Source organism: Xiphias gladius, chromosome 10 (genome assembly GCF_016859285.1).
Source record: "Xiphias gladius isolate SHS-SW01 ecotype Sanya breed wild chromosome 10, ASM1685928v1, whole genome shotgun sequence".
In the NCBI taxonomy this organism is placed as follows: Eukaryota; Metazoa; Chordata; class Actinopteri; order Istiophoriformes; family Xiphiidae; genus Xiphias; species Xiphias gladius.
Genome location: NC_053409.1, coordinates 13,108,221 through 13,127,417, shown reverse-complemented (window position 1 = coordinate 13,127,417; position 19,197 = coordinate 13,108,221). Strand labels below are relative to the sequence as shown.

The following is a 19,197-nucleotide window of genomic DNA, read 5'->3' as shown; positions in this document are numbered from 1 at the left end:
AACCAAAATGGGGAGGGTCTATCAGCGCTTCAGACCCTGAAGTCTGTTGATCATTCAGTTCTGTGCTTAGTAAAGGATGCAGGGCTTAATTTGAAAAATGCTGCATTTAAGCACAGACTTAAAAAATGGCATGTAAGCACATTTATAGACTTAATAAAGGTGATTTAATCATAGTTTACTCTTTAAGACCTTTGGGTAATAATAGGGATTAACATTAGTCTAATTATAGAGAAGTATTCACAGTATATTACCAACAATCAGGAAATATTGCCAATCACAAACAAAGGAAAGATCCAGATTCCCCAAAACCAAAAAAAACAAACAATATATGAACCTGTGATTTTCCTCCAAGTCACGTCATGGTAATGACAATGTGACAACCATCTGTTGCATGTTCACCCTTTTATATGCTGCACCGAGACAATAATACCAAGAAATGTTGAGGCAAAAACATTGAGGTCCTTGGTATTTCCCTCCCATGATCAGCTCAGAGAGGACTGATAGGGTTGTTGGAATTCTTGAATGACAATTTCTCAAAGCCGGATCAGTCCATTTGGAAAGGTATGCTGTGGGAGATGCGTATCAACATTCCTCTCCGCCCGGGAAAGAATGAAATTCTCAAAATCAAAAACAGACTCACAAAATCTGTCCTCGTTTTAATTCCGCTGAAAGCTCGCGAAAAACGACCGCACCGCCGCTAGAAAAGCCACAGTGTAGGCTGTAAATCCATCGCGCAGAGTGGTACAATCAAGCCGAGCCTGGGCTGCAAGGGGGGTATATTCACTTTTTCACGACTGAGGGGAAACACAACGCCGGGGAGGAAAAAAAAAACACACACTAAAAGAACTGTCAGTCTTGGTTTTATGTTTCCCCTGTCTGCGAAATGTCTACGAAGGCAGAGCAGTGTAAGTACGGCTGTGTGTGTGTGTGTGCGTGTTTTTCCTGTCTTGTCGTGGGGTTTTTTTTTTGGACACTGGAAATTTGATTTTTTTTTTTCTTCTTCTTCTTTTTTTTTTAAACCAAGAAAGGGAATGAGGGGAGCTGTCCTTGGTGATGAAACCGCGGTTGCCAAGGCAGGTTGCAACACATCCTCTCACTGCAGAGGATGGCTGGAGGGCTCAGTGGACACAGGGAGCCACTGTATCCCCCTGTATTTCTCTGCATGTCAAGGGGAAAACAGTTCCATGGCTAGATTACAGTCGTCATGTTAATCATCTATTTATTTATTTATTTTGATTGAATTGGCTGGATGAGGTGCGTGGTGTAGTGCTGGTCTCAAGGTCGACCTGGCGGATTTCTTGACTGAACAATATGGTGGCATTAGATTGATCAGTAATGTTGGGGGCTGTTGATACTTTCCTCCTCATCCCTCCGGCTGCTTTTGAACAGGTGGAAACCAGCCTCTTCCTCGCTACCGTCAGATGCTCTCCCATATCACTGAATGATCTTTGCACACTTTCAGTCAGCCATTGCTCGCTCTAAACATGTGATAGAAACGAGATATGGGGGTCAAACGTGGTGTTTGTGCCTTCCATTTCAAATGTCTTAAAGTTGTGAGTTGCTAATATTGTTTAGCAGTCCATATATTGAAGAATCAATCAGGCTAATATCAGAAAAAGATGAACACTGCTCATGTGATCGCACTTCTACTGTTAAACAACGTATTGGCAGCTGTTACCTCTATATTTTTATAAATTTATAAGGGTGCTTAGGCATAAAAATGTTTAAGAAATAATAATTTATCACTCAAGATTTTTAAATTTGTGAAGAAAGCAGCATGTGTGCGACAGTATGTTTTGCAGCACAGGCTTTGACCGCACATGCCCAAAGCTTGCAGCTGTTATTTTTATTTTGGGGTTTGTCATTTACAGGTCAGAGAGGAAGCTAAACGCTACAGCCCAAAGTTACAGAAAATGGGTCAGCGATCATCCACTCCAACTTATTTTTAACTCTTATTTAACCAGGCAAACACAACAAACAACGCATTCATAGCTAAGACGGTGACCTGAGGGAGCAGTTCAACATAGTAAGCAGCAAGGACTTATTGCTGAAATGTCCCTCAGTGTAAGTCGTTAAAGGATGAGTAAGCCCTTTCTCATGTTCAAGCTGGACCACATTTTCCCAGCTTGTCTTGGGACTTGAACTGGCAACCTTTTGTACACGAGCTTGTTTCTGTAAGCAGTAGGTTGCTGCCTCCTCGAGGGCTTCCTGTGACCTCGCTGCTATACCAAAAAGGTCACCTGGTGAAGGCCAGAGAGCCATGGGAACACAGACTCTTTGTTTAATTTGATAATGGGAGCATCCGTGTTGTATGCTGCTGGGTTTCTTACATGGATCTTAGCCAAGACACAACAACAGAGAGGCCTATATACAGTAGATTCGTGCATGTTCAACCATGTGCCTTATCTTTGTGCTCAGATTAATATATTTACTATCTATGATAGTCTCACTAGTGTTGATTTGCTTGTTACTCTGCTTTTTATTTTGTCTAGTTGCCTCTAAGATACGATACTTGCAAGAGTATCACAACCGTGTGCAACACAATATTTACCCTGTGCCCTCCGGAACAGACATTGCAAACACACTGAAATACTTTTCCCAAACCCTGCTCAGGTAAGTACCCTGCTCTGGAGCCAACAGGTGAAGTAACAGACTGTAGAATGTTTGATATTTAGCTTCCTTCATGATCAGATGAGTTTACTTACAATAGGTTGTTCTCACACACTCTCTGAAAGGGATGACATTGACACCAATTAATGGCTAATATGAATTAGGTATGTTAAAAGGAAGTTAGGGAAATGGTCAACTCTGTTTAGTGCCTTGTCTGTCCTGCTTGGAGACTGTAGGTAGGGCATTGTGTTAAAGCAGTAGCAGAGAGAGACGGCTCAGTGATGTTTATTGACTCAGTGGTCGACTGCTAGATGAATGCTTCCTGGGGGCGGCCTGTTGTGTCCTTCCCAGAGGGGCCGATGGGGGGGGGGGGCAGGTCCCCCAGCTCTGCAGTTGCAGGGTCAGCCCGCTCCCCTGGGTGCTGTGAACCCAGAGGAAGGAACAACATGTTATTTCCTCCTCCAACACAGGTCAAGGAGGCAGCCATTTTGGACACATCTAATTTCATTATGCGTCATTTCCCTTTTCTTTTATTCCAGTTTGAGCTTCTTTCCATATCAAAACAGACTGCACGGATAGGAAATTTTTGTATGTTATATGGTTAATTTAGTCTTACTGCCCCTCTGGCTTCATAGAAAATAGTAGTGCTGTCCTAACTTGTTAGCTAATTTACAAAAAGGGTGAGATTACTGGAGGCTGGACTTGTTTGCCCCACTTTTATCATTATTATCAGCTTAGGGTGCAATCTATTTGAGATTGGCAGCTGGCCTCAATTCTACACTTCATGCCTCAGCCCAATAAGGATTATTCCTGTGCTGAGTGATGCTTACAGAGTATCCTCGATAGTATGTGCTTTGCTGAAGGGCACCGGCAGCCACTGCGTATGCTGTTTTAAACATGGCCTCTGATATGTCTAGATGGGGATGACAGGGGCTGCAACTGTGGGTATCTGCGTTAACTCAAGTGACAATTTTGTCTCTGAGGGGCAGTGTCATCTGAGTGCGAACACAATCCATGACTGTGATGCCACTGTTAGCACTTACTTGATATTTTCCCGAAGCATAGCCTCTTAGCTTCTGATACGCAGAACGAATCATTCTCCCCACCATTATGGGGGTGTGGTTTCCTCAGCAGGGACTTCAGGATTATCCATACACCTGTGCCTTCTGAAACCCGGGGTGAAAAAAGAGAGAAAAAGGAATATGTAAAAAGGGGAGAGAGAATGAGAAAGTGGGAGTAGTGAGCCTTGAAAGAAGTAGAGCAGGCATGTGTCATGTTCCTGGAAAGAAAAAGTGAAACGGGCAGAGGAGGTGTTTGCTGATTCATACACGTTTTAGGTTCAGCACAGGTCAGATGCAGAACAGAAAATAGAGATGGGTTAGATTTTTCTATTCACTGAAAATTATACTGTATATGCTTCCTTAGAGATGAGGCATAGCTTTGTCATATTTCTCCAAGTCAAACTGAGCTCTCTGCATCAGTGAGCCTCCCTGACTTCATGCCAAACTGTATCACTCATGAGAATGACTGCAGGGAGCAGGAATCATCCAGTACTGTTTAGACATTGTTTTAGATGTAGCACAGTTTTGTTTTTACATCACACAACTGAAGGACTGTTGCTTGAATAAGTCTGATTGTGCTTTCAATTACTGATACGCACATAGTCAATGATTCTGTATTGACAGTGCAGGGTTTGACAGTCAATGTATGTCATGTGTCTGTATCAGTGCATTTCTACATGTGTTTTATGTGTTGTATATGTTCGTAATTTTTGTGTCGTTTGTATGTATGTATGTGTGCACATATGTGTGTGCCTGTGTGTGAATATGTCCAATGTGTGTGTGTGAGTGTGTCTGTTTTTGTCTATGTTCATTGTTCAAATTTATGATGTTTTCTATATGAGATATGGGCAGTGAAAAAGTCATACTCTGAGAAACAGTCTGTTGTTGTGTATTAGCCCTGTTTGAGTTTATGCTGTATAATAACACAGCTTTATGAATGAATCGACACTGGCTAAAATCTTACAGAGTATAACTTTGAGGGGATAAGTCAGACAATGTTACATTCTGCTGTTGGCATATAAACTCAACATTATGCATCTAATGTTATGTTAAAGAATCGCAATGAAATCCCCTTTCTCACTTGCCAAGAATGTTGTAATTCTATTTCTTGAGTGACCTTTCCAAAAAAAAAAACAACAACCAACCAACCAAACAAACAAACAAAAAAAACAATACATCAGAATTTATAATCTGGGCTCTCATGATAAATCCCAATCATTTGCCTGACAGAACAGCTTAGCTCTTTAATAATGTGCAGTAAAAAGAGCAATGCTCTCTGGCCCCCCCTTCCCTCTCCTCTACCCTAGACGCTCCACACTCAACCCAACTAGTTTTTGCTTTTGTTTTTCCTCTCTTAAAATTGAATATGTCCACCACCTTCCCCAGGGGACAGCAAACACAATTGTCCATCCTGCATTAGCTCACAAACATAATGCTACCAGTCATCCCCCCCTGATACAACCTATTCCTTTGTCATTATAGTTTCTCCTCTACCGTAGATTAGTTGTTACATTTATTTTAGAAACCTGAATCCATATGCCTGTTGGATCTCATTATTTCTCCTGATGATACTGGTACAGTATCATAACGTATGCATACGGACATTATTTCTCTGGTGCAATAAACATGTGCTGTGACCTAGGAGCACTTGATCTAACCTCACACACATGTTTATTACTGGCTGAAGCATGTTTCAAAAGTGTCACCTCTGTATTTTCCCGAACCAATTTGGTGTCACTCCCATCCTTGACAGCCCCACTAAAGACAAGGAAATTTCATTTAGAAAATAATTCCACGGCTCATTGGCCTTTTCGCATGGTAGCCACTGACCTTGCCGATTGGAAGATGGCAGCCATCGAGGGACAGTCATTTGCACTGTCCCTTTTTGGAGAAGTATGGGGTTGCCACTGAAAACATGCCATTTTTTATATTTTTGCTCCTTGTCACCAGATACGCATGAGATGCAGTGATCATTGCAGTTTGTGCTCATGTTTTTTTGTTTTCCAAGTGCAAAGATAGAAAAAATGAGATAAATTGAATTAAAGTCACTCGGAACAGACAAAGCAGGGAAAAATTGCCCGTGCCTTCAGTGATACAGTCAAATAGTGAGACACTGCATCCTATGTGGGGTTTATCTGGGTTTGTTTTTTTCTATTTACGCTGTCTCTGTAGTGCCATTTCAATGTAATGTGCTGTTTTTTTGTGTCTTTGTTGTCTCTTTTTTTCCCTTGTTCCCCTCCCCTACCCTCCCTCCCCTCCCCTCCCGCCCCGGAGCAGCATTCTGTCCCGCACAGGCAGGAAGGAGAACCAGGAAGCTTCCAATTTGGCCGTGCCCATGACCATGTGTCTTTTTCCTGTGCCATTCCCACTCACCCCATCTCTAAGACCACAAGTCAGTTCCATCAACCCTACAGTTACTCGCTCCCTCCTTTACAGCGTTCTGCGCGATGCCCCGTCAGACCGCGGGGGGCAGGGGCAGCAGAGTCGGGACGCTCAGCTCTCAGAGTACCCCTCTCTGGACTATCAGGGCCTCTATGTGACCCTCGTGACCCTGCTTGACCTGGTGCCCCTGCTGCAGCACGGTCAGCATGGTGAGTCAAGGCCCAGTGCGCCACTGTTTATCATCATCATCCCTGAGCCGTCTGGCCTGCATGAAGCCACTGCTGCTTTTTTGGCCTCTTTTGTAACGGGAAGAGAGAAGTCCTGCTGAGGATCTTGAGGGATGCATGGGGTGATTGGGAGCACGCTGGATCCTGTCAACTTAATCGTTCATAAGCCATTGGATACACCAGACATAGGCCTTCTCTTCTGTGTATCATACTTGACTGCATGTTTGTTATGTAAAGTGGGAGAAATGTTTTACTTATGTTGTCATGTGCAACTATATAAGTTAAATGGAAAGCACACAAAGGCAAATGTAATGTTTTATACTTCTGGGGTTTTTTTTGTGGACACATTTAGATACATCTGAGAATGACTTATTTCCACATTGTTTTTCACGGGCCCAAGTCTGCATCACAGTCAGTGCTCTTATTTTTCATGAATATTTTACCACTGTTCAGAAAAGCTGAAAAGCATGAAAACCCATCTCCTTGATGAGAATGCTCTACATCTCCTGAGGGCAAACTTTGCTTCTGTGGCTTTTAAAGAAAGCTCACTGCCCTCAACTGAAGCTCATATTTTAAATTTTCTCTTTTTTCACTGTTAAACTGTTAAATGAGTGAATTTACATGTAACTTTGACAGCTGTGTCTGCAGACAGTATGTGAATACTGTATGTACAGTTTATTGAATGAGTGTCTGTGTATCTCTTTGTCTGTGTTTGCCTTTTCCCTTTCTCATCAGATCTGGGACAGTCCATATTTTATACAACAACTTGCCTCCTGCCTTTTCTCAGTGATGATATTCTCAGCACTTTGCCCTATACTATGATCTCCACTTTAGCCACTTTCCCCCCTTTCCTCCACAAAGACATCATTGAGTACCTGAGCACCTCTTTCCTCCCCATGGCTATATGTAAGTATGATCTATCACAAAATAATTAACACAACATATTCACCTGCTGTAAAAATTAACAAAACACTATGAAATTGTAGCTTCCAGGCATTTAAGCTTTGAAAACCACCCAAACACTCTCTGAATTGCATAAACCACTGCTTCAATCTCCACTACCAGCTTAAAGAGAACGGAAAGGCATCTTTCAAGTTGTTACCATTCTCTCTTTTTCTCTCCCTTGCTTGTCTATAGTGGGCTCCACTCGGAGGGAGGGAGGTGTCCCGGCCTATGTCAATCTGTCTGCCTCCTCTATGCTCATGATTGCAATGCAGTACACCTCAAATCCAGGTTAACCAACAGACTGGCCACTTTTGAAGCATTCATGCAAATATGACTTATACTGAAATGTTGTGTAGTAATGGCTCTCTACTTAAGCTAGTCTCTCCTTCTTTCTAGTATATCACTGTCAATTGTTGGAGTGTCTAATGAAGCACAAACAGGAAGTGTGGAAGGTATTTCTCCTTTAAATACAGGATGCAGATAAAAGGCCATTTGTGTCGAAGAGTTTCATTCCAAATTTAGTTATCATATTTTGGAAAAATGTGAAACATTCGCCGTCTGGCCTAAAAAAGAAAAACTCTTTACAGAATACTGTTTTGCTCTCTTGAACCCTATGAAGTAATAGTTTTTAAATTGGGGAAATATGCTTATTCACTTTCTTCCTGAGAGTTAGATGAGAAGATTGATACCACTCTCATGACTATTTGGTAATGAAGCCACAGCCAGCAGAATGTTAGCTTAGCCTGGCATAAAGAGTAGAAACAGTGTACAAAGCTAGATTGGCACTGTTTGAAGGTAAAAAAAACAAAAAAAAAACAACAACAAAAAACTCCTACCAGCTAAAGCTCACATTAACACATTACATCTAGTTTCTGAAGAACAGTGCTCAACTACCTCTAAAACCACAACATGCTTTTACATTTTTAGCTGTTTCCCCCCATTCTTTTTGTCAAGCTAGGCTAAAGGTCTACTAGTGCTAGCTTCATATTTAGCATACAGACACGAATAAGCATATTTAAAGAAACGTTTAACTGTTCCTTTGAATGTAAAACTAAAAATATAAAGGGTCATCATAGTTTTAAAAGAAACATAATCTTTACAAATGGATATAAATTATTTTGGAATGAAAATCTTCAAGTAATTGCTTTCCATTCACTAATATTCAAATATCTTCGAATACCATTGCACTTTAATTACTGTTGATGTTCACTCTGTGTGCAGGACCTTCTTTATGTCATATCTTATGGACCATCCCAAGTGAAGCCTCCAGCTGTGCAGATGCTGTTTCATTACTGGCCCAACTTGAAGCCACCAGGAGCCATCAGTGAATACAGAGGGCTGCAATACACAGGTCAGGTTCTCTTAATGTCACATCTGCCGCTTCATCTGTCCTTGAACTGACTAAAGATCTAATCTATCCCCCCTTTTACTCCTTTTCTCCTCCCCTACTGCCAATCTTCTGCCTCTCTTCCTGGACCAGCCTGGAATCCCATCCACTGTCAACATATCGAGTGCCACAATGCCATCAATAAGCCTGCTGTAAAGGTGACTTAGGTCTTAAATATATATTTAAAAAAAAAGCCTTAAACATTGTCTTACATCACTTGTACAATTATGGTGGTTGGATGCATAAAGAAAATCCCACATCCCTTACGTCTACAATGCCTTGTTACTTAAAGAGGATAGATTAGTGGTGTGCTCTGTATTCAAAAGCTGCCTCCCTTGAGAACTTTATGGCGTACGCATTGGGCATGTGCCGGATTGCCTTGCTGAGTTCAGCCATGCGTGACAGCATTTTTGCTTTTGTGAGCCCCTCTGTAAATAAATCAAGGCATGGCCAGGAAGCTGCGCGAGTGGGGTAATGATATCAGCTTCTATGCCACTTTACACCAGTCTCTGTTGCTGCTGCTGCTAAGCTGTATCTACTCTGCCTGCCTTTACTCGACTGTGCTCAAAACTGACAAATAGAGTAGGAACAGGGGCATGGACAGGGGCCGGATTTCAATTACCAGGAGCAGGGAGGGGGTACGGGGGGAGGGGGGCTTAATTGGAAGCAGTGACCCTGCGCAGCCCTTGAGGATAGGGTAGCATCAAGTGAGCACAGTAAATTACAGTGCACCATCTGAACATTGAGGCCATGAGCACAGGGGTTTAGCACAGGGCCAGGTACAGGTTGCAAGAGAGGGGAGTGCAGCATATGCATGCAGCCATCCACACAGAGGCGTGGAGAGAAAGGTATAGGTGTTACCAGATTTCTTGGGCAAGACCATGATATACTAGCCCTAGAGAGTATTTTGTGAGAGGGACATATGGAAAATGTGGGAAACTCTATTCTAAGGGACTGTACGAAAATTATGAAAAAACTTTTTTAAAAATGGGGTGGTAGGGATTCGGTATTTTTTCTCTTTGCTGAATTGAAGGTAGTTTAATTTTTTTGGGAGAGTTGGGGAGGGTCTTTAGAAATGGACTTTTACTTCTCCAGAGAGCACATATATTGTCACCATCCTACAGCAGCTCCCATCTTGATTGTTTTCTGCATCTATACAGAAAACAGAACTAGAGTAAGTAAGCAAGAGAAGTGTGTGAACAGAAATCCAAATGTGTCATATAAAGTCTAAAGGTTTAAATTTTAGATTTCTCTGTGTACTTTTGGTTATAAAAGGCAAAATAAACTGTACCAATTTCATAGATTTTTTAAAAGAAAAACATAATGCTCATTACCCCTACCCACCCCCATATTTTTGTACAGTCCCTAAAAGAGCAGAAATTGTTTCTTGTCTCCTCTTGTTTGCATGAAAATTATACATCAGAGTATCATTGTGTTTATCTTTTTAATACTACATACATATGCTGATGCTACCTGTGTTACCTTTGCAGATGTGTATAGATCCTACTCTTTCTGTTGCCCTTGGAGACAAGCCCCCTCCTCTTTACATATGTGAGGAGTGCAGCCAGAGGATAGCAGGGTATGCATCTGTTTCACCTCTTTGCTCCTTCCCCACATCCTCCCCCTCCTTCAGTAAGATGCTATTCCAAACATACATCACCCACTGGCTGCCTCATTATTCCTCTCTTCAACCCAGGGGACATACATCGCCATGGTTACGTAATTCCCTCACGCCGATTAATGAGATCATCATCACAAAACCACACAGCCAATTGTTTCTCTTTCCTCCAGCTTTTAGCAAATTATAATTGCATTGCTCTGCAGTTTTGTATATTCTTTGATATTGAGAGAAGATATTTTGTGTTCCAGCTATGTTTGGAAGTTGAGACTGCTGTGTATACACCAGATGGACATATATATATGCTCAGAGGAGCACTTTGCCTATAAATCATGTATTGTTTCTACATTTCTTTGACCTTTCAGAGACCACGCGGAATGGCTTGTTGACGTACTACTGCCCCAAGGTGAGCACACACAAAAAAAAAGTTGTTTGAGTTTGAATATTCATTTGTTTCAGTCTGTCCTGCTCCCTACAATAAACTAAAGGAAGGTTTTTGGTACTACATGATACAGAGTCAGGTATTTATTCGATGCACAGTGTGACAAAGATGAGAAGAATCAACTCCCATGCTGTTGGTTATTTGAGTTGTATGTCATGTATAGAAGCTGATAAATACTGTATATGAGGTTTATTTTTGTTATTTTGCAATGAAAAATATCACTTATTTTAAAAAGCTGCCTCTGTTTTCTGCAAATCTTCTGCAAATTTTTGTTCATTTGTCTTTACAGCAGAGATATCTGCCATTTGTCAAAAGAAGGTAAGATATTTATACTACAACATGAACACTAATGTCACTTTCTACTCTTTCATTTGCCCTTATTCCTTGTGATCTTTCCTGTCACAAGATGATATAATACTGTAATATATACATTTTTTCTCTATATTTAGAACAACCTAACCTTTGCAGGCAATTGTTGTCAGTACTGATTAACTTCACTGCTTTGTCAGAATAATGAAATTCTGCCTTAAACTGCTAAACCCGACCAAAAAGTGTAATCAAACATTTAGCATGTTTTCAAAGGTTTTATCACTGAAAACAGAAACAAATTGATCTTGTTAACCTGGGAAATATTTCATAAAATCTATTTTTACCTGTGCTCAGTAGCAAGGTCATTTACTTATGAAGCTGAAATATTCACTGAGGTGGCTCAGTAAAGAGCAAATGATTTCAAATGAAGCTGCTGGGCCGTGATGTTTGTTCTCTGCTGCTGAATGCACTGCTGAGGGCACAAGTGCTCCCTGCTGGTTTCCAGGGAGACGCCGGGAAAACTGAGTGTGAGATGATCTCAGGTATTCCCGTCAGGCCGAGCAGCTGACTGATGTTGTAAGGGGACAGCTGGCCCCTATCCCGTTATAATCCACAACCTTCCTCTCTGATCAGGCTTTGTCCCACCTATTCCTGAAAGCTCTTTAAACTCCCACCTGGGTTTACACCAGATCTGTCATACAGTAGTCTTCGTCTGAGAATAGCAGCGCATAAATACTCCGTGATACCCAAGATAGAACATACTTTAAACAAAAAACAACATAAGTAACATCAGAGAAGTGTTTTTTGTTGCTGAAAGGTGGGTGGGTGAATAAGAGAACCCACCGTCAAAGGACAGATACAGTATGTTAATTTGATAGGGAGCACTGCATCCCTCTAATGGCACAAGATTAGAGGCTGATCAGATTAGGATGCTTCTCTAGTGCCATGCTTTTATTTTTAGAAACCTGAGACACCATGGGGACACATAAAAACTTTTTCTATTACTGCGGATGTAGACAGATCATTTTCTCTAAACAAATGCATATTAGAGAGGGAGATAATAATTGTGAGAGTAGTTAGCTGGAACCTCGACCTGGAAATATGTTTATTTTTAGAGCCTTGTCATGACACATTATTGCCTGGCTTACTGTGATTGTTGCATGTTTGTATTTTGCTGCCTGCTGTGAAGAATAGAAATAAAATGATCTCTCCTCCTCCTCCTCCTCCTCCTTGTCCTCCTACTTTCTCTTCTTTCTCGGCTTTGTACTGTAGAACTGTAGCTCTCATGTTAGGAGGGCTGTGGTCACCTGCTTCTCGGCTGGCTGCTGTGGGCGCCATGGCAACCGGCCTGTCCGCTACTGCAAGCGTTGCCATGTCAACCACCACAGCAGCGAGGTGGGGGCTGCGGCGGAGACCCATCTCTATCAGACCTCACCCCCTCCCATCAACACCCGGGAGTGCGGAGCGGAGGAGCTGGTGTGTACTGTGGAAGCTGTTATAAGGTACATTCACGGTGTTTACACAGACCTTTCACAGCGTAAGTTACAGGGCATAAGCCTGCAATGTTGTGAAACACGTTTTTACATGAATATATAGACAACAGTATGGCATGAAGTTAGACCGTTAATTTATATGTGGTGTCAGGATATTTTATGTCCGTATTGTAATTTCTCTCCTTCAGTGTCAAATTGACTCTCTTTTGCTTTCTCTTTGCCTCTATGTATCCTCTGTTATCCCTCTCATCCTCTCCATATCCGTCCAGCCTTCTCAAGGAGGCAGAAATTCACGCAGAACAGCGCGAGTTTGAGCTCAACAGGCGTCGTCAGATGGGCCTGTCCGCCTCCCACCACTCTCTGGACAACATCGAGTTTGATAACAAAGAGGATGACCAGCACGACCAGCGCCTCCTCAGTCAGTTTGGCATCTGGTTCCTGGTGTGTAATCACAAGCTGTTACTGAGTCTATCAATAAAAGAGGAGGGGTGAGATAAGAATGTGTACAGTACATGGCCTCTTATCACTACTCTGTTGATTTCCTGGTTATCTGGCTGATTAGCTTGCATCTCTGACTCTCTGACATGTGTGCAGGTGAGCCTGTGTACCCCCAATGAGAACACGCCTACGGAGAGTCTGGCTCGGCTGGTCAGCATGGTCTTCCAGTGGTTTCACTCCACCGCCTATATGATGGATGATGAGGTTGGAAGCCTGGTGGAGAAGCTAAAGCCTCAATTTGTCACCAAGTGGCTGAAGACAGTGTGTGAAGTGCGCTTTGACGTCATGGTCATGTGTCTGCTGCCAAAACCGGTTGAATTTGCCAGGGTAAGGTGGAGACCAGGGTGAACTCAGTAGACAGTATGTGGCTAAAGAAATTATAATTGATGTATACAGTGCTGGTACACCGTGACCTTGAACATCATGACTCCAAATATACAGGCAATACACATCCCAGCTACTGGTTATCTTAGACATAGCAAATGTTAACATCTGGACATGTTGCACTGTGTAACAGCTATGAACAAGAAATGATAAAATCAGGTTGTCACTGAGGACTGAAGTTTATTAAAATTATTCAGGGCAGGTCACGATCTGACCTAAGTCAGTCTGTGTTAACTTTTCCCCAGGTGGGAGGTTACTGGGACAAGTCATGTAGCACTGTGACCCAGCTGAAGGAGGGCCTGAACCGCATCCTGTGTCTGATACCTTACAATGTCATCAGTCAACCACTCTGGGAGTGCTTTATGCCTGAGTGGCTTGAGGCCATCCGCACTGAGGTGCCCGACCAACAGCTAAAGGAGTTCCGGGAAGTGCTCAGGTACATCAACCTCCTAGAAATGTTTGCATATTATTGTTGATATTCCAGTAATAAAGACTTTTGATATTGCATATAAACATGGGCCAAGATTTAAAATATTATCTTGTACGTTACTTGTAGCTGTGCTAATTTTGATATACAGCATATACAGAATTAACTGACAAATCAGTACCTTGATTTCTGGGCTAGTTTTGTCATTTGCTGGTGTATTTTTCTTATTGCTGGATAAGACACAACATCATATCAAAATAACACATCAAGATATTTACAGTGCAGCTACAATAGATTTAGTTTGATAGCAGATTTGTATTTTTAGCAGTCTAACCATCAAAAATAAATGTCAGGTTTTGGGATGAACTCCACAGAATCAGTGAAAGAAGGGTCTTCTGCAAAAATCATATCTACCGAGATTGATGAACATTTCAGCCTCAGTGGTATATAATGCATGATGCTAGCTTTTGCAGTGTGTAAAAATTTCAACTAAAGAGGTGGATACATTCTGGAACTAAAGGGGCTTATTAAAAGTAGGTTGTCATTAGTGAAAAGCTAAGCAAATGCAGTTTGAAACTTTGGGACATACATTTTTCACTTTCTTCTTTCGAGTTGATTGATACCACTCTGATGTCTCTGCACTGAAACCAGGAGGTTATTAGCTTAGCATAAAGACTCAAAGCAGGGGAAAACAGTTAGGCTAGTAATTAACACATTGTATCTTGTCTTGTTAACCTCTACGTAAACCATAATGTAAAACTGACAAGTTGTGGTTATAGTTTTGATGGAGTCTTGTCATCAAACACTCCAGGAAATAAACTGTTTCATTCACTATTCACCATGGAATTGTTACACCACATAACGATCCATAAAACTAAAACTTGTCCTTCTTATATTCTACTTGGATACAGATTAAATAAACAGACTACAAGGTGTTAAATAGTGAGTTGTTGATACAGATGTACTGTAGAAAGCAAGGCTAGCCATTTCCCTCCTTTCTGGTCTTCATGCTAAACTAAGCTAATTGCCTCCCGGCTGCAGCTTCATACTTAGACAATGTAAGTATGAACATGAATTTTTGCTCCTGCCTCTCTGTATAAATGCCTTTACATAAGCATATTATTCTCGTCTGCCTTCTCCCTACAGCAAGATGTTTGATATAGAGCTGTGCCCCCTGCCTTTCTCCATGGAAGAAATGTTTGGCTTCATAAGCTGCAGATTCTCTGGCTACCCAGCGTCTGTGCAAGAGCAGGCTCTGCTGTGGCTGCATGTAAGCACACGTTCACACACACACACGCTGTCTTGTGTCCAGTTCACACCCTGAGGTTCTGTCAGCAGTGAGTGTGAATTGAACAGGCTGTCATAGAGTGTGAGAGTCTGGGCAGGAGCCCTGCTGAATATGGATCTGGGTCGCAGAACCAGACTGGGAGAGATAGGAGGGATTTTGCCTTCCATCCCATATGCACTCACAGCTTGTTGCCCTGTATACATGGATCAATTTCAAGTTTTCTGTCCCAACTGGGATCAAGAGATTGCATTAATTTACCCTCAGTAAATAGGTCACATTCAAATCAAACAGAGAAGTGGGGCCCAGTTTGACTCTCTACGTCTGTGTTTTGCATGGTGTACCTCTGTGGTGTGTTAATGTCATATAGGTCATGAGTTTATGGTATGTTTTAGGGTCGATTCACCCAAATCATAAAGTTGTGGTTGCTTGTGGTTGTTTTGGTTGCTTAAAGTATGGAAAAAATATATTATACTCATTTTCCTTAAGAAAAAAATTAGTTCCTGATGAAATCTGTCCACAGCCTGATCTGTAAATTATTTTGAGTAACTGGGACAATATTTCTGGAAAGGCACATAGCTATTAAAGTTTTTTCAGGTGTAATTATTCACTGCTTTGACCATCATCAACAAAATTTAATTAACCTCCACTATATTGGGAATGAACTTTTTAGCACTGAATATCATTAAACCTCAGTTTATACAACCAAAACTATCTGCATGGTAAGTGTGAAAATATATTTTTTGTGTTTTTCATGAACTGACACTGTGTTTTTCATTTCGACATAGGTGTTGTCAGAGCTGGACATCGTGGTACCTCTTCAGCTGCTGATTGGGATGTTCTCTGATGGAGTGAACTCTTTGAAGGAGCTGGCGAATCAGAGGAAGGCACGTGCCTCAGATCTGACTGGCAACACTGGGGCTCGCAGGGTGAGGACGACTGCGACGCCAAAAATACTCCCCAAAAAAAAAAAAGATATCAGTGTTCAATGCCAATTTTCATTTGGTTTCATTTCAGTTTAACTGTCACATCAGTAATAAACCAGGGCTTACAATTTATTCCAAAAAACCCACTTCGCTCTACACAAATCATCACCTTGGATGGATGTAACTACACCTTTTTTTTGGCATTTTGTGTTCTGTCAGACTGTCAGAGGCCTGTTTGGGATTGAGATGTACATTTCTACTCCTCTTAGCTTCTGTTTACCACCATTCATTGGGATGTACTGTATGTTGCCATGGTAACTCCTAATGTCTAAATATAGCCCTCTTAATTAAACTTGACTGTTATGTAGATTTATAATTTGAAATTTATAGTCTAACAACTCTGCTGTAATGTGTCATTATAACTGGCTGTAACAGAGGAACTTGATTGGAGATTAAAAGCTTGTCAAGAGCATGAATGCTTTAATTTACTTTATATAATAATGTGCTCTTTGATTTTAGGTGAGTGTGGTGTCAGATCCAGGACGCCGTGGGCAGCACAACACCCTCAGCCCGTTCCCCAGCCCCTTCAGGAGCCCGTTCCGCAGCCCCCTGCGCTGTAGCCCCTTTAAAAACCTGGGTCACGCCACAGGTCACTGTGCCCTGGATCTGGACTGTGACGATGATGACATGAACCTCGGCTGCTTTATCCTCATGTTTGACCTCATCCTAAAGCAGGTGACCTTATCGTACCAACCTGATGAAAAAATTGCTGGAATGTTTTTTTTTATCATATTCTCTGGGGGCGGACTAAGGATTTGTCTCTGATGCTCAGTGGTAAAAAAAATTTTCTACAATATTCTTATAAGGATTAAGTTTGACTCTAGGTATTTGTATGAGAGCAACAAAACATCTTAATACAAACTCTGTCATGTTGTACCACCAAAACATAGGCCAAGGATGCATTGATGTTATTCAAACAATATGCGACACAGTTTACTCATTCATATAGAGAACAGTGACACACACGGTATAATGACAACAATGCCCACAGGTGGGATCATGGGATTTGTGCATCTCACTCCACTTTTTGTTCCCCTGTTTTTACGGCCACCTCCCCGGCCGTCCCAGATGGAGCTCCAGGACGATGGTGTGATGCTGGGTCTAGACAGCAGCCTGGGGAAGGATATTGTGGGCATTATCAACAATGTCTTCCAGGCCCCGTGGGGGGGCTCACACACCTGCCAGAAGGATGAGAAGGCCCTGGAGTGCAGTCTGTGCCAATCCAGCATCCTGTGCTACCAGCTGGGCTGTGAGCTCCTGGAGAGGCTGACCCCCCGGGAAGAGATACGCCTGGTGGTGAGACGCACAGCATGATTTTTATGCATCAAGTATAAATGAACCCTGTGCATTAAGCAAGTAAGGCTTTGAAATTAATGCCATGCAGTAATCCTGTCCCAAACCGCGGTGCCTAAAAACACCCTTGTGTGCCTGGCTGAGCTAATGTTGTTGTAGATGACATAAAGCATAAAGCAGGTTCATAATACATGTCAATATCTGTCTTTTATTCATTTTTGTGAACTTACGAACAGGTTATTATAAAATCACTTATGACTGAATTAGTGATGATGTGAAAAATATGAAGGGGATGCTTTGACAATGTTTCATTCTTACGCAGGAACCCACGGATAGCTTGGAGGAAACCCTGCTCTTGCCTCAGCCAGATTTCTCGCTCGGGACGGAGAATGGAAGTGAGGAAGGGGAAAACCCAAGTGGTACACACACTGACAACCCCAGTAACCACTCTCCTGATAACGCACGTATGTATCAGTTCTGTACACAATGTTGTTCAATCAAACATTGTACATAAAAATCATTAAATGTGCCACCCGAAACAAATTATAATTCCATTCTGCTACTTCAACCTTTTGGGAAATACGCTAATTTGGTTTAGCTAATCTAAGATATGATCTAAACTAACAGCTTCATATTTAAAGGGGTCGGTTGACATTTGATGAAATAATATTATTTTTTTTGCTTTCTTGTTGAGACCTTTATGAGAAGATTGCTACCACTTCTACACCTGCACAGTATATATGTAGCTGGAGCCAGCTGCTAGATAGCTTAGCATGAGGACTGGAAACGGCAAAAAAGCTTACCTGACTCTGTCCAAAGTAAAAAAGTTCGCCGACCAGCACCTGTATCGAACACTAATCAACACGTTATATCTCGTTTGTTAAATCTGAACAAAAACTGATATCCAAAATAGCTATTAAAACTGACTATTGTCTCCAGCTAAATATTTACCGTACAGAGTTTTGAGTGGTATCAATTTAAGACTCATCATTTTGCACTAGTCATTAAACTGTGTCTGCTCTGCTGTAGTGCACGCTAACATGAAAGTTGAATTGTTTCAAACACTACACTTTCTTTCTTATAGCCATGAAGAATAACTCTGATAAGAAATTCTCCTACCAGCAGCTCCCTGTGTCTTTGAAGCTTATATACACCATCCTGCAGGTACTTGTTTGAGATAACTGAGGCACAAATAGGACGGAAGGATTGAGGAATGTTTTTGTGATTTATTTGAGTGTAAATATAGCACGCTGTGACTCAGCATCTCCTTTATATTCAGGAAATGTCCAAGTTTGAAGAGCCTGACATCTTGTTCAACATGCTGAACTGTCTGAAGATCCTGTGTCTCCATGGAGAGTGTTTGTACCTTGCCTGCAAGGATCACCCCCAGTTTTTGGCCTACATCCAGGAGAAGATGCTCATCCCGAGGTGTGTGCTCACAACTTCCCTTCCGTCACAGAAAAAGATCACATGGATGGAAATATCTGTTTGCAGCTGTTGATTTAGGCAACTTCTTGATGGTCATGTGTGCGTGTCTCTGTTTTGGTGTTTGTGTTTCAGTCTGTGGTCCATGCTGAAGTCAGAGTTTTGCCAGTTAGCTTCTCTGGCTGTGCCTCAGCTTCTCCACGCCCTCTCTTTATCCCACGGGGCCGACATCTTCTGGAACCTCATCAACTCAAACTTCAACAGCAAAGACTGGAAAATACGATTTGAAGCAGGTCAGAGACAGAGAATAGGTGGATTACTGTAATGTGTGAAATTATTACTGCATATGATGTCTGCAGCTGCTGACAACCTAATGATCATAAAGAGCCTCATATTACGGTATAAACACAGCATCAACCTCATCA

The 19,197-nt window shown here is 41.8% G+C and overlaps 1 protein-coding gene across 1 annotated transcript in view; it reads left to right on the top strand.

Moving 5' to 3' along the window:
- Window positions 1-824: 824 nt before the first annotated feature.
- LOC120795458 (protein unc-79 homolog) overlaps window positions 825-19,197 on the top strand; it is a 34,092-nt gene continuing 15,719 nt past the window's right edge. The window contains exons 1-23 of the mRNA XM_040137400.1: window positions 825-905; window positions 2,493-2,613; window positions 5,949-6,262; window positions 7,016-7,186; window positions 7,418-7,513; window positions 7,622-7,677; window positions 8,447-8,576; window positions 8,706-8,770; window positions 10,103-10,191; window positions 10,596-10,636; window positions 10,962-10,990; window positions 12,254-12,483; window positions 12,744-12,915; window positions 13,069-13,299; window positions 13,602-13,792; window positions 14,930-15,053; window positions 15,857-15,997; window positions 16,514-16,729; window positions 17,123-17,350; window positions 17,670-17,811; window positions 18,432-18,511; window positions 18,627-18,775; window positions 18,908-19,065. Coding sequence (XP_039993334.1) covers window positions 884-905; window positions 2,493-2,613; window positions 5,949-6,262; window positions 7,016-7,186; window positions 7,418-7,513; window positions 7,622-7,677; window positions 8,447-8,576; window positions 8,706-8,770; window positions 10,103-10,191; window positions 10,596-10,636; window positions 10,962-10,990; window positions 12,254-12,483; window positions 12,744-12,915; window positions 13,069-13,299; window positions 13,602-13,792; window positions 14,930-15,053; window positions 15,857-15,997; window positions 16,514-16,729; window positions 17,123-17,350; window positions 17,670-17,811; window positions 18,432-18,511; window positions 18,627-18,775; window positions 18,908-19,065 — 3,196 coding nt within the window. The 5' untranslated portion in view covers window positions 825-883. The remainder of the gene's footprint in view (window positions 906-2,492; window positions 2,614-5,948; window positions 6,263-7,015; window positions 7,187-7,417; window positions 7,514-7,621; window positions 7,678-8,446; window positions 8,577-8,705; window positions 8,771-10,102; window positions 10,192-10,595; window positions 10,637-10,961; window positions 10,991-12,253; window positions 12,484-12,743; window positions 12,916-13,068; window positions 13,300-13,601; window positions 13,793-14,929; window positions 15,054-15,856; window positions 15,998-16,513; window positions 16,730-17,122; window positions 17,351-17,669; window positions 17,812-18,431; window positions 18,512-18,626; window positions 18,776-18,907; window positions 19,066-19,197) is intronic.